The sequence below is a fragment of the Sparus aurata genome, chromosome 17, assembly GCF_900880675.1.
Source record: "Sparus aurata chromosome 17, fSpaAur1.1, whole genome shotgun sequence".
Lineage (NCBI taxonomy): Eukaryota > Metazoa > Chordata > Actinopteri > Spariformes > Sparidae > Sparus > Sparus aurata.
The window spans coordinates 7412276-7425721 of NC_044203.1; the positions used below are offsets into that span (position 1 = coordinate 7412276).

The window sequence follows — 13446 nt, forward strand, 5'->3', positions numbered from 1 at the left end:
GCTGTTACTAAATTGCATCCGCGTTACTGCAACTGAACAGCAGTAAACACCAGCCGAGGTTTGGCTAAGCTTTATGATGCAAACACTGGAGGCAGGAGAAGGGGGCTGTTATCAGTAACAACGCGGGGCAGACGGCCAGTAAGCTCGTAAAACTTTTGTTAGTCTGCAGTAACATAAAAGTAATGTCGAGGTAACAAACTTAACTACTAACCACTGAGAAACATCAATGTTCATTCTTGGCAGCTTACTTTCTTCTGGAGCCTCTTGTTGTTCTGGGTCGGACCGCAGTCTTGTTGTCCGGTGTGACAGTTTAACTGGCGTTCATTTTAACTGGCGAGGGTCCCAGATGTGCTGGAGGTGTGGTTTGAGAATCCCGTATCGAGAGGGGTCCTCGGCCATGTCCGCTAACCAGGAAAAACATACATAGTGAGCGCTACAAAGCACGCAGTGACAGTGTAGGTGACTGTGACGATGCCTGTCCGAAAAAACGCAACTGTCTATAAATTGTCCAAAAGTGCGTGTTGTCGGTTTCATATCTTTGTCGTGAATGTCTGTACTCACAAACAACTCATGGGTGGAACAGTATGAGGCATTTGTTCACGCCGAGCGGCTCGAGAGCAGCGTGGAGACGCTGTTAGCTGTTGGCTGTGGGGTTGAGTGCGCAGCGTCCAGGTTAACTTGTGACACCTGTTACCATCGGGTGTTTCTTTTATTCCGCGCTGCGCTCAAATGGTTAATGAATGAAAGCCACCATTCCCAGCCGCATACATAGTTATTAACGCCAGTTAAACTGTCACACCGGCGGCCATTACTTCCAGAAACTCCGCCGTTGCCATGGTCACATGATGCCGTCCTCACATCTTCCGCAGGTAGGTAGAGGTGGGCGGCACCGTGGCCGGCGCACAGTAGCTCATTAGCATTTAAAGGTAAAGGCACTGAAACTGGCCACCTGGAGCAGGGCTGTGAAACTGGTGTTTCAAGAACCCTGCTGTGCTCTATCCTTCAGCTTATTTCGACCAAAGCATGTTACTAACATTCCATTTAGAATTCAAGGAACCATATCAAGAAGTAGAAATGACCATAATATGGGACCTTTAATGTCCCGTAACAGGCCCCGGCCACTGTGTTTCCACATCAGCTCTGCTGATTTCTTTGAAACCACAGCCATGATTGGTTGAGGGCAGTGACTGTGTGGTTGTGGCATCACAACCTCATAGGCCGGCCACATTGGCTGCTTGTGTAGTGCGTGGCAGCTGCATTGTTGATCTGCTGCTGCTTACTTGCATGTTTGTTTTCACACAGGCAGGGTTGCTTCCGCAGCATGGCAACTGTTTGCTCTTTCTGTTCATCTTTGACAATTATTAATAAATATGATGACGCAATTTACCTTTACCCCAGTTGAAAGAGTGAGAAAGCAGGAGGGGGAAAAGAGGGAGGGCCTTCCCTTCACCTGTTGTTTGTATCCTCCTCATGTCTATGACATATTCTACTGATACAGACATTAGAACTGTAGTAAAACACTGGCATGATGTCGATATGACTGTCTACAGGGTGGTTTTAGGTCTATTTTTGCAGAGAACTGTGCGGGTGTCCTGGTAAAAATAGGTGAGACTCCAAATCTCTAGATGACGCACTGCTGCAGCCTTGCTTGACAAGTGCGTGGGAAGTCCAACTCTTGCTGCCAGTGTGGCTGCTCCAGCATGGACACTGAAATTAAAAGCAAGAAGTAACACCACACACACTCTGCTAACCCAGGCTGTATGTCCAGTCTGTTACAGAATTCCTGATGGCTTGTTTTAAAGCACAGTTTCTGAATATGGCCTGTGTGCATGGATGGACAGTGTATTTCTTTTCATACAGCACGCATACCAGCTTTATAATAACAACATCAAAAGAAGTAGTAGCAGTAGTAGTAGCAGTAGTAGTAGTAGAAGTAGTAGAAGTATTCCACATTTGGCACTGCAGAATGACCAGCTGGTGAATACATCATCCATGAGAACTATGACAAAAATGTTTCGACAGAGGGTTGGGATTCAGAGGACAGGGCAACCTCTGATGACATCACCAGGGACAATGCCATAATGTGAATGAGCAATGGCAGAGCAGTATACACGTTTTAAATGTTATATTTTTATTTTTTATGTTTCAGCAGCGCTCTTATGACCTCAAATTTCACTTGTATGAGCAGCTAATTGAACAACCTGGGGGATTTATAATTCTGCAGAGTGGTGAAGGGTAAGGTTAACCTAACGTGTGTGTGTGTGTGTGTGTGTGTATGTGTGTGTGTGTGTGTGTATCTGTGCAGACGTGAATGTGCATCTGTTAGTGTGCATCTTTTATGCAGATAGAGGCTGTGTGTGTCCACCCTTCAGAGGAACGTGAGGCCCAGTCACTTGGCTTGAAATCAAGCAGTGAAGATTGTTTATGGTCTGCCAAAAGTAATTAATCTCCCTTCTCTATGAAAATGTATCGGATTATACCTTCTCGTGGCCCAGTGAATCTGTCTCCCTGTTATGTGTGAACACTGAATCTCTTGCTGCTCCTCTGTCCCGCCTCTTACCCATAATGCCAGACCCACTGGCTTCAGCACAACAATGGGCTGCACAATGACTCTGGAGTGTAATCTCTTTCTCCTGCTTGTCTGAATGCTTGTCTTTCACAGTGCTATGGGCCACTTTACCACTGTCATATACTGACCTTTGATGGAGATGCTGAAGTGCAAAGAGAGATATGTTGATTAGTTATATCTCTGTGTCTCTGACTTCGGGTGAAACACATGTCAACATTATGATTTGACCTTTTCAGCAGTATTCAGTTGAGTGTTGTGTGTCCTCTCTACGCCTCTTATCATGTAAGTCGGTTATGGGTTAACATCCTAAAGAGGCTGACACACACCTACACACAGAGTACATAACAGTTCCCTCTTAGTAATACAAATGTATTTAAGATGACTCTGAAATCATTGCTAATATATGTGCCATGTCTGATTCTGAGCATTGAGTATAAGTCACCTACATTCTGGCAACATTCAGAGCACAAAACACAATCTCTGAAGTGTAAATTGGAAGCCAACAAACTTGAAGTGAGAACATTTAATTCAAACGGCATTATTGTAAATAAGCTTCTACACTGCCTTAACTCTCACCATGTTAAAGTTAAATGTGACTCCTGTTACATTGTGCTGCGACTCTGCTTCTGGCCCCACTGCTGCACGGCATAGACTCCTCCAGCACTGTCATCGTTGTATCCATTGTCAGATTATTGAGTCATCATTGACATCATCATTAATTTTTTAAAAATCCAAAATGATGGTGGTGACCAAGTAATGAAATCAGTGTAAGCTTGACCACAGTGTAACACCAGAAACACATACTGCTAGGCTAACCTAGTCCTAGGTTAGAATAGTCTACATGAAGGACCTGAGCTGGCTTTACTTCCCAAGGAGGCTCAGGTCCTTTAATGTCTTCAACCGGATGCTCCAGATGTTGAGAGCACCATATTCTTAACTGTGGTGTCCTGAGGTGTGAGCATCAAAGCGAAGGATGCAAACAGACGGAATAAACTCATAAAGAAGGCCAAGTCTGTTGTTGGCTCTAAGTTTGTCACCCTGGAGGAGGTGGTGGAGGACAGGATGCTGGCAAAACTGCTGGCAATCATGGACAATGTCTCTCTTCCCCTCCACAAAACTGTGGACAAGCTAAAGAGCAGCTTCAGCAACAAACTCATTCAACCCCGCTGCCTGAAGGAACAGCACAAGAAATCATTTCTTCCTGGTGCAAATCAGACTTTACAACGCTCACTCCAAAAAATCACACATACATTTTGCGCTTCATGTTATTATCTGTACATAAACCTGCACCTTATTCTCTTGCACATTATGTTCCACTTACCTCAGCATTTAATTTTATTTACCACAATATTTTATTTTATTTCATTACTACTTGTTGTTTTTTACATATTGTGTATATAGTACTTTATTGTTTCTTATTGCTTCTATACATGCCCTGATATTTGTCTGTATTTGTAGTTGCAGTGCAAGGTTAATTATTCAGTGGTAAGGAGAAAGGATATAGCTGTTAAAAACAAATTAAATCAAAAACATATACACATGCGCTCTGTGCATTTTTGTATATGTATTTCAAAAATGTAAATACAAAACTACATTTTTCAGAAATATTGCGCTTTCTTGTAGTATCTGAATGCTGAGGTGGCCTTCCTACAAGATGACAATACCAGCAGTGGCCCCTGTTTTTTATTTGCCATGTGTACTACAAATGAACAATGCAGTACATTCTTAATTATAGATTTGGTCACTTTTCTCTATAGCAAACCTTGTCTCCTCTTATTAGTTAAGACAACCCTACCTACAAAGTCGAGTGGGTCCTCCAGTAATCAAAGGGTAGCTGGTTCGACTCCCCCGGCTGCATTTCTAAGTATCCTTGAGCAAGATTTTAAACCCCAGATTGCTCCAGATGAGCAGGTTGGCAACTTGCATGGCAGCCTCTACCATCAGTGTATGAATCTGTATGTGTGTGTGTGTGTGTGTGTGTGTGTGTGAGAATGGGTGAATGTGGCAAGTGTTGTAAAGTTCTGTGAACAGTTACTGGAAAAGCGCTATAGAAAAACAAGTCCATTTACCATTTACTTCCTACCAAAAATAAACAATGTTGCTAATAATATTTTATTGCATAGGAAACCTGTGAGCACAACTACAAGTAGATCAAAACTAACCTTTCAATTACTAGACAACCTGCTCTACCTCCTGAGCTACAGCAGAAATCAGAGAAGCTGTAATGTTAACACCAGAACAGTCTTTGACAAGTGACGAAATGGATGATTTCTCTGTCGTTTTGTATACATTTTCAGAGTACTTACTACTGCACAGATTATTTTTTATTTGATATACCATTTAGTAACAATCTGGTGGGTAATAGAATCATCAAAAGATGATGGAGTTTTTGATTGCTTAATATGCCACCTTGGTGTTACTGTAATGTGTTCGAAAAACGTCTTGCTCAGCCATCAGGAACAGACAGGCAAACGATAACACGGCTTATATATTCACTACCACCTTATCCCCTGCTTATAATAGGCCCTCACACCCATGGGATACCCACACGTGTGATTTATCTTCTTTGGAACTATGTGGGTTCCCCCCCCCCCACTCTCTTGTGTTGGTTTTCTTCAGTTGTTTGGACACATGTTTTTTTTCTTCTTACTAATCTTATTGGTAAAATGAGTTAACTGACATCCAGTAATTCTCAATGTTGTCTAGCTTAACTTTAACCTAAACAGAGGTCTATTCAGTTTAAATAACTGAAAATACCTGTGCAGGGCCTTTCATGCTAATGTGTTAGCAAACAATTACTTGCCAAGCAGACACTAAGAAACATTAGGAGCAACATTTAGGAGCAACTTTTGGGATAATTTTTTTGTTGTGTCCAGTCTACACTTGTAAATTGACTCTATACTATGCATAATACATCTGTGCAGCAGTACTCATATATACAGTTGAAACCAGAAGTTTACATACACTATATAAAAAGACACATATGCTTTTTTTTTCTCACTGTCTGACATGAAACCAGACAATCACTTTTCCTGATTTAGGTCCGTTAGGATTACCAAAATTATTTCTATTCGCTAAATGCCAGAATAATGAGAGAAGGATTTTTTTAGACAATTTTGTATTACTTTCTTCAAAGTCGGAAGTTTACATACACTAAGATTACTATGCCTTTAACAATTTGGGAAAGCCCAGATGATGATGTCATGACTTTGGAAGCTTCTGATTTATTGACAACATTTTAGTTAATTAGAGACACACCTGTGGATTTAAAGACACACCTGAAACACACTGCTTCTTTGTGTAACATCATGGGAAAGTCAAAAGAAATCAGCCAAGATATCAGGAAGAGAATTGTGGACTTGCACAAGTCTGGTTCATCCTTGGGTGCAATTTCCAGATGCCTGAAGGTGCCACGTTCATCTGTTCAAACAATTATATGCAAGTATAAACACCATGGGAATTTCCAGCCATCATACCGCTCAGGAAGGAGACGGGTTCTGTGTCCCAGAGATGAACGTGCTTAGGTCAGAAATGTGCATATCAACCCAAGAACAAAAGCAAAAGACCTTGTGAAGATGCTAGCTGAAGCTGGTAAGAGTGTGTCATTATCCACAGTGAAACGAGTACTGTACCGACATGGGCTGAAAGGCCACTCTGCCAAGAAGAAGCCATTACTCCAAAAGAAACATAAAAAAGCCAGATTACAGTTTGCAAATGCACACAGGGACAAAAACCTTAATTTTTGGAGACATGTCCTGTGGTCTGACGAAACTAAAATGGAACTGTTTGGCCATAATGACCATTGTTACGTTGGAGGAAAAAGGGGGAAGCTTGCAAGCCTGCGAACATCATATCAACTGTGAAATACGGGGGTGGCAGCATCATGTTGTGGGGTTGTTTTGCTGCAGGAGGGACTGGTGCACTTCACAAAATAGATGGCTTCCAAATGGACAATGACCCGAAGCATACTGCCAAACTGGTTACAAAGTGGCTTAAGGATAACAAAGTCAATGTTTTGCAGTGGCCATCACAAAGCCCTGATCTCAATCCTATTGAAAATTTATGGGCAGAGCTGAAAAGGCATGTGCGAGCAAGGTGGCCTACAAACTTGACTCAGTTACACCAGTTCTGTCAGGAGGAATGGGCCAAAATTAGCAAACTATTGTGAGAAGCTTGTGGAAGGATATCCAAAACGTTTGACCCAAGTCATACAGTTTCAAGGCAATAGTACCAAATACTAATGAAATGTAAACTTCTGACTTTGAAGAAAGTAATAAAAAATTGTCTAAAAAAAAATCCTTCTCTCATTATTCTGGCATTTAGCAAATAGAAATAATTTTGGTAATCCTAACGGACCTAAAACAGGAAAAGTGATTGTCTGATTTCATGTCAGACAGTGAGAAAAAAAAGCATATGTGTCTTTTTACATAGTGTATGTAAACTTCTGGTTTCAACTGTAGTAGAGGCTTGCTCATAGGATTTACTGTAAGTAACAAAGATGACAGATAGAAATTAAAGTTTTTCCCAAATTTAGGCTTCATAATGTCCCTTTAGAAATTGACGGGTGATGTCAAAGATTTTATGTAAAAAGGGTATTTTAAATGCAGTGATTCATATGAAGTGGATTTCTGTTTGACTGGAAGATCAAAGCTGAAATAATGTGTGTTTTTTGTTGGATTCTGGTTATTGTTACTTCCCTAGGTGCCTGCATCTGGCAAACAACCAACCATCGGGCAGCATGTCGTACGGGTCCATTGACGGAGGCTCTTTTGGCAGTCGAAACCCATTCGGAGGTCCTACAAGGCAGGGTTACCAGCCAGTTGGTAAGGGAAAATGATCGATTAATTAAATGCATTTCTGTATTATTTCATGAAAATGTTATACATGTAGCATTAAACAACAATAAATAGTATTTTGAATCTGCAACACTGGTATAATTACCATTATGAAAAAATACGATTGCAGATAATTTTCTTCAGAGAGCTCACTTGTGCAGTCTCACCATGTATACTTGTGAGGGACAACGAGGGTCATGGCAGTTGGCAAATTTTAATTTTTGCATCTGCTCTTTTTCTGTGACACAATGACTGGGAAATGTACAGTGTCTTCATACAAAACAGAAAAACCATTGTGTTTTGTGCCCACACAAAAGTTTGGGTTCTCAAATTAATTTGTCTTGGGTCTTCCAAAAATATACCAATGTGACGGGAGGGACGAAACCCAGACCTAAAAACTTTAAGTTCTTCTGAGGAGCACTGTCAAATAGCACACCAGTCAAGGTTAAGTAAAAATACAATGTATTAGTAAATAAAACAATTTGAAAAAATATGTTAAGGGTCCTTAACAAATAGTACAGTCCAAAAATCAGCACGGGCAGCCTCTCTTCTAGTCCATAGAGCAGGCAACAGCACAGCCAGGGCTCGACAACACCTAGATAAAAGAAGGCCCATGTTAGGAGGTACGTGAATCCATAAATTAATAAGCTGACCCCTGCCTCCAATGCCTAGTCAGTCCCAAGACAAAGCCTGAATATGTCCCCCAGACGCAAAGGCTCAATTCCAAAATACTACAAAATCAAAGCAATAAACCGCACATCTAGTAAAAAAAAACTCAAAAAACACACAAACCGAATTTGATGCAGACGTAAGGTGAGTCTCAAAGAACTGATTAGTAATTGGTCACCACCCCACTCGGCTTCATCTCGCTCTCTTCTCCGATGTCTGCCCGGTACTGCTCCGTGTTGCCGCGGTTGGTTACCCTCCCGCTCAGCTTTGTCTCAGCGTCCAACAGTCTCCTCCACTGCCGTACTCTGTCCTGGCTCTGCCAACATATTTTTCTGCACGCCATCCGTTCTGCCCACCCGCACACCTGTCTTCTTGCTGCACGCCACCACTCACTCTGTCCTCCCAACACTGTGGAGGGAGACAAGTAAAAGAAACCACCTGCCCGCACCAGCCAATCATTGTCCTCCTCCCAGAGTGGCCAGGTGTTCTTACTAATTGTCACAGCATTTGTGCGGCAACACATCTTAGAAGGATGATGGAACCAATACCCGCACACACACACACACACACATACACACACACCCCGTGACATTCCCCCCAACCAATGTGTTCTAGTCCCTTGTACACATGTGATAACCAGCAGTGTCTACAACCCAAAATCAGTCCCCAGGCAGGCCTGTAGGTGTTGTTTGTCTAGCTGTTCTCAGCCACAGTGCACTCTGGGGCAAGTAATGGAGGCATGGCTGGAGGAGGTTGGGGTGAAGGGAACACTCAGGGCCCTCCTTGCTCTCAGTCCGTATGCGTTACACCGGGTGCTCCAGATGTGGCCCACCTGTCACTGAGTTAACCCCCCTGTTGCCTTCTCTGGTCCAGAACTAAAGCTTGTTTGCCAAGTAGAAGGGGGGCCTCTCTCACAGTCCAGTCATGAAGTCTTTTGCTCTTGTCTGCTGCTTTTTGTAGGCTGTCAGATGCTTTTCTGTAGACATAGTGTAACTGTTCCTGATGTCTATTCACCCAGTCCACAGTACTTGCAGGTATAGTGGGTCCACCAGTTCATATATATAGTTCATATATATAGTTCACATATCAGCAGGGATCCGCAGGTGTTGGTCAAACATAAGGAAGGCTGGTGCATACCGTGTGGAGCCATGAACAGTGTTATTATATGCTTGAACTGGCTAAGGATAAGTACTCCATCCCCCCTGTTTTGTTTCTCAGTTTCCATGGTGCCAAGGAGTTTCAGGAGAGTCTGATTGAACCTCTTACAGATAGGGAGTGCTCCAACTTTTATGACACCCATAGATTTGACACATTTCTTTGATCAGCCTCGACTCGAAATTAGGGCCTTGGTCCGAGTGGAGCACTTCAGGAGAGCCAAATGGCTGGATAACATGAGTCCATAGAGCCTGGGCTGTTGTTGGGGCTGTTTGGTCTGGAGTGGGGAAGGCCCATGCAAACTTAGAAAACATATCTGTCATGACTAATATATTTTGGTATCTGTCTGTATCATATCAACAGCTACAATGTGCATGGGTGCTTTGGGTATGATGGGAACTAGAGGTGCTTTACCTTGTGGCCTAGCCTTATGCAATTCACAGTGTGGGCAAGCTTGAATCCAAGTGTGTACAGCCTCCTCCATCTGAGCCCAGTAGAAATTCCTATTTAGCAGGGACAATATCCTCTCCAGCCCTGGATGTACTGCCTGTTGGTGGTATGCCTACCACAGTGTTTTGGCTTGGGCAGCAGGGGTGACAATCTGCAAATCCTGTACGTTTCTGCACACAACACCTTTCTTTAATTCTAATCGTTTCCAATGGCTCAATAGTCTCTTGACGGGCAAAACCAGTGATTGCCTCTCTGTAGCATTAGGCAGCCTACCTTGTTCCAGGTATTCTTTCATCTTAGAGAGGGTAGGGTCCTAGGTTTGCGTCCTCCTCCATCGTTCTGGGTCCCCAACCCAGCTGTCACGCAAGGCTGGGTTTCAACAACACTCACAGGCCTCTCTCCAACTTGACAAGTGCCTGTGGAGACAGCAGAGGGGCTAGAGAGAAAATCAGCATTAATGCGGTCCTTTCCAGGGCGGGATTTGATGATGTAAATAAAGTTGGCCAATTGTGCAACCCATCTTTCGTCCACAGCCCCTAGCGTTGCAGTTCATGGGTGCACCAGGGGGTTGTTATCTGTCACTACAGTAATCTTTACCCCCCAGAAATAGTCTTTGAACTTCTCTACTATTGGCCACTTCATAGCGAGAAACTCTAATTTAAATGAACTGTAGTAAGCATCATTACTTTTAGGTTCAAAGCCATCTTGTTCCTGAGCCAGGACAGCACCTAGCCCACAATTGCTTGCATCAGTGTAGACAATAAATGGCAGTGTAATCAGCATATGCTAAAATGGGGGCTTGGAGAATCTCTTGCTTAAGCTGCTGAAAAGCCCCTTCACATTGTGCAGTCCACTGAATAGAGGTTGACCAGTACCAGCTAAGAGTTCATTGAGGGGCTTGGCAATCTTGGAAAAGTCCCATATTTAACACCTATAATACCCCACAAAACCAAGGAATGCACAAACTTGCCTTACAGTGCTGGGGGGCTGCCAATCTGCAACAGTAGCCACTTTGTCAGGATCAAGTGAAATTCCCTGGCTGCTAACCACATGTCCCAAGAACTTCACTTGATTTTGGAACAATCCTGGCGGAGCTTTAGACCGTAGCATGCCAGGGTCTGGAACACTGACTCAAAATGGTCCAGGTGATCTGCAAAACACAATCACCTAATTTAGATAAACCAGGACAGACTTTGTTAGCAGTTCCCCCAGACATCTTTGCATTAACCTTTGAAGGGTGGCAGGTGCATTTCAGGCCGAACGGCATTCTTTCAAACTCGAATAAGAGGAATGGTGTTGTGAACACAGTCTTTTTTTATCACTCTCCTCCACTTCAACCTGCCAATAGCCACTGGCTAGGTCTAATGTGGAGTGCCACTCAGCTTTGTTCAGGTTTGTGAAAGAGTCCTGGAAGTATCTGGAATTAGGCGGGGCTCTGGGCTTATAAACCCAATCTCGGCCTCTCGAAGCAGAATGGGTATGAGGGGTGGGCTGGCTTGGGCCAACAGTCACTCAGTTTTTTTTCTCAGGTTGTGTGGCTGCAGGGGTTTGCTTACTCACCGCCAAGCAACCAGAGGGTGTCCATTGCTCCTCCTGTTCCTCCTCCAGTGCTGATGCCTCTAGTTGTAACTCATTGAAAGTTATACAAGGTCTTTTCCGCCGGAGTTCTTGGCGGATGGGGCCCTCCTTTAAGCCCATGACGAACTGAACCTTCAATAGGCTGTCCCCTGCTTCCAAGCCCGTTGGATGTTTCTGCTTCAACCTGGAAAACAGCTCATGTAAGCGTAGTGAAAAAGTACTGAGTGATTGATTGGGTTCTTGTCTGCAGTTGAAAAACTGAGCCCTTAGGATGGAAACGTCTGTTATCCCCATATTGTTCAGACAAAACACAAGTCGTTCTAGGGTCAGAATTTCCCATTTTGGTTTGCCTTCTCGTAAGCCCAACACAAAGTCTGCCTTCTGTGAGTCTCCAATTGGCTAAAAACTCAGCATTGTCTCTTTTTATGATCTCCATCCCCCAAGCTTAACTTCAGACCCAAGTGCCACTGAACTTTGGTACCCAAGGGCTCCCCATAGAAAAAGGCATCATCATAGGCTGCCCTGCAGCTTGCGCTTCGTCTTCTGACATGCTGAAAAGACAGTTGATAAACTCAGAAAAACAATCCTGCCAACAACGACAATTGTGATGGGGGGGTGAAACCCAAGTCTAAAAACTTCAAGTTCTACTGAGGAGCACTGTCAATCAGCATGCCAGTCAATGTAAAGTAAAAATACAATTTATTAGTAAATAAAACAATGAATAAAAATATGTTAAGAATACAGTCAAAGATCAACTGGGACAACCTCTCTTCTGGTCCATGTAGCAGGCAACAGCACAGCCCAAACTTAAGGAGCTGACTCCTGCTTCTTATGCCAAGCCAGTCCCAAGGCACAGCCTGAATATGTCCCCCAGAAGCAAAGGATCAATTCCAAAATACTAAAATATCAAAGCAATAAACCGCACAGCTAGCAAAAAAAAAAAACTGAAGAAACACACAAACAGAATTTGACCCAGTCGTAAAGTGCATTTCAAATAGCTGACTATATTCCCGTAAGAAAAAGGAACTGGCATCTGTACAGCATCAAATGTTTGCGAGAGGTATTTAGCTGGACGAAGAGGTGAAGCATACCTCAGCCCTCCCTGAGTCTGACGGCACTTCCCTCCCTCATCTCCGCGGTTGGTTACCATCCCCCTTGGCTTCATCTCGGAGTTCGACAGTCTTCTCCACCACCGCACTCCGTCCTGGCTCCACCACGCAGTCTGTTCTGCACGTCGTCTGCTCTGCCCACCCGCACACTGCACGCCCTGCACTCACTCTGTCCTCCCGACACTGTGGAGGGAAACAAGAAAAAGGAACCACCTGCCCGCACCAACCAATCACCACCCTTCTCCCAGAGTGGACAGGTGTTCCTACTCTCCTAATTGTCACAGCATATGTGTGGCCACACATCTTAGAGGGATGGAACCAATACCCGCACACACACACACATGCGCCCTGTGACGCCAAGATCTGTTCGCTCAAAACCCTACCTATGACAATTTACAGTTTGAATGTAATGTAGCCAAATACAGTGATATGCCTAAAACCCATAAATACTTGTATAAACAACTGAACAAATGTTATTAAATGTCCCTAAAACACAGTTTGAACATAAACATAACTATAAACCACTTAGGAAATTGATCGGAATTTTGGTGGTTTGATCCCGCCCGCTGTAGTGTACATGCAAAAGTTATTGCTCACATTGGCTGTTCCATCTGTGTGTGTGTGTGTGTGTGTGTGTGTGTGTGTGTGGTTTACTGCTACTGTGTGAAAGGGTGAATGCTGACTTGTGTTGTCCAGTGCTTTCTCATTGGTTGGATGAGAAAAGTGCTACCTAAAAGCTGTCCAAAGCCATTTACCATTTTTTTTTACAGGGTAATTTTTAGTCTGTACTGGTAATTGTTACTGTATATGCCTGTTTTTTTTATTTGCATTGATGCTGACTGTATTTAACAATGGTGAATGTAACATGGCACAATATAAGTAAAAGTAACAAAATGGGGGAACAGCCAAATTTCAAGGAAACACAACTGAAAAACAGCCAACATTTTTCAACAAGGAATTGGCTGAGAGGAACTGAGTTTGGTGACACATTGTCTATAAAAAACGTATTGATAAGTACAGATTTAATCGAAGTGTGAGCCTAACAGATAATCAGCACTGACTTGAAAATGATTTGACAGAG

At 43.3% G+C, this 13446-nt stretch overlaps 1 protein-coding gene across 1 annotated transcript in view; it reads left to right on the top strand.

Moving 5' to 3' along the window:
• tsnare1 (T-SNARE Domain Containing 1) overlaps positions 1-13446 on the top strand; it is a 239776-nt gene that overhangs the window by 59960 nt on the left and 166370 nt on the right. The window contains exon 2 of the mRNA XM_030394837.1: positions 7271-7392. Within this exon, the coding sequence (XP_030250697.1) occupies positions 7308-7392 (85 nt within the window). The 5' untranslated portion in view covers positions 7271-7307. The remainder of the gene's footprint in view (positions 1-7270; positions 7393-13446) is intronic.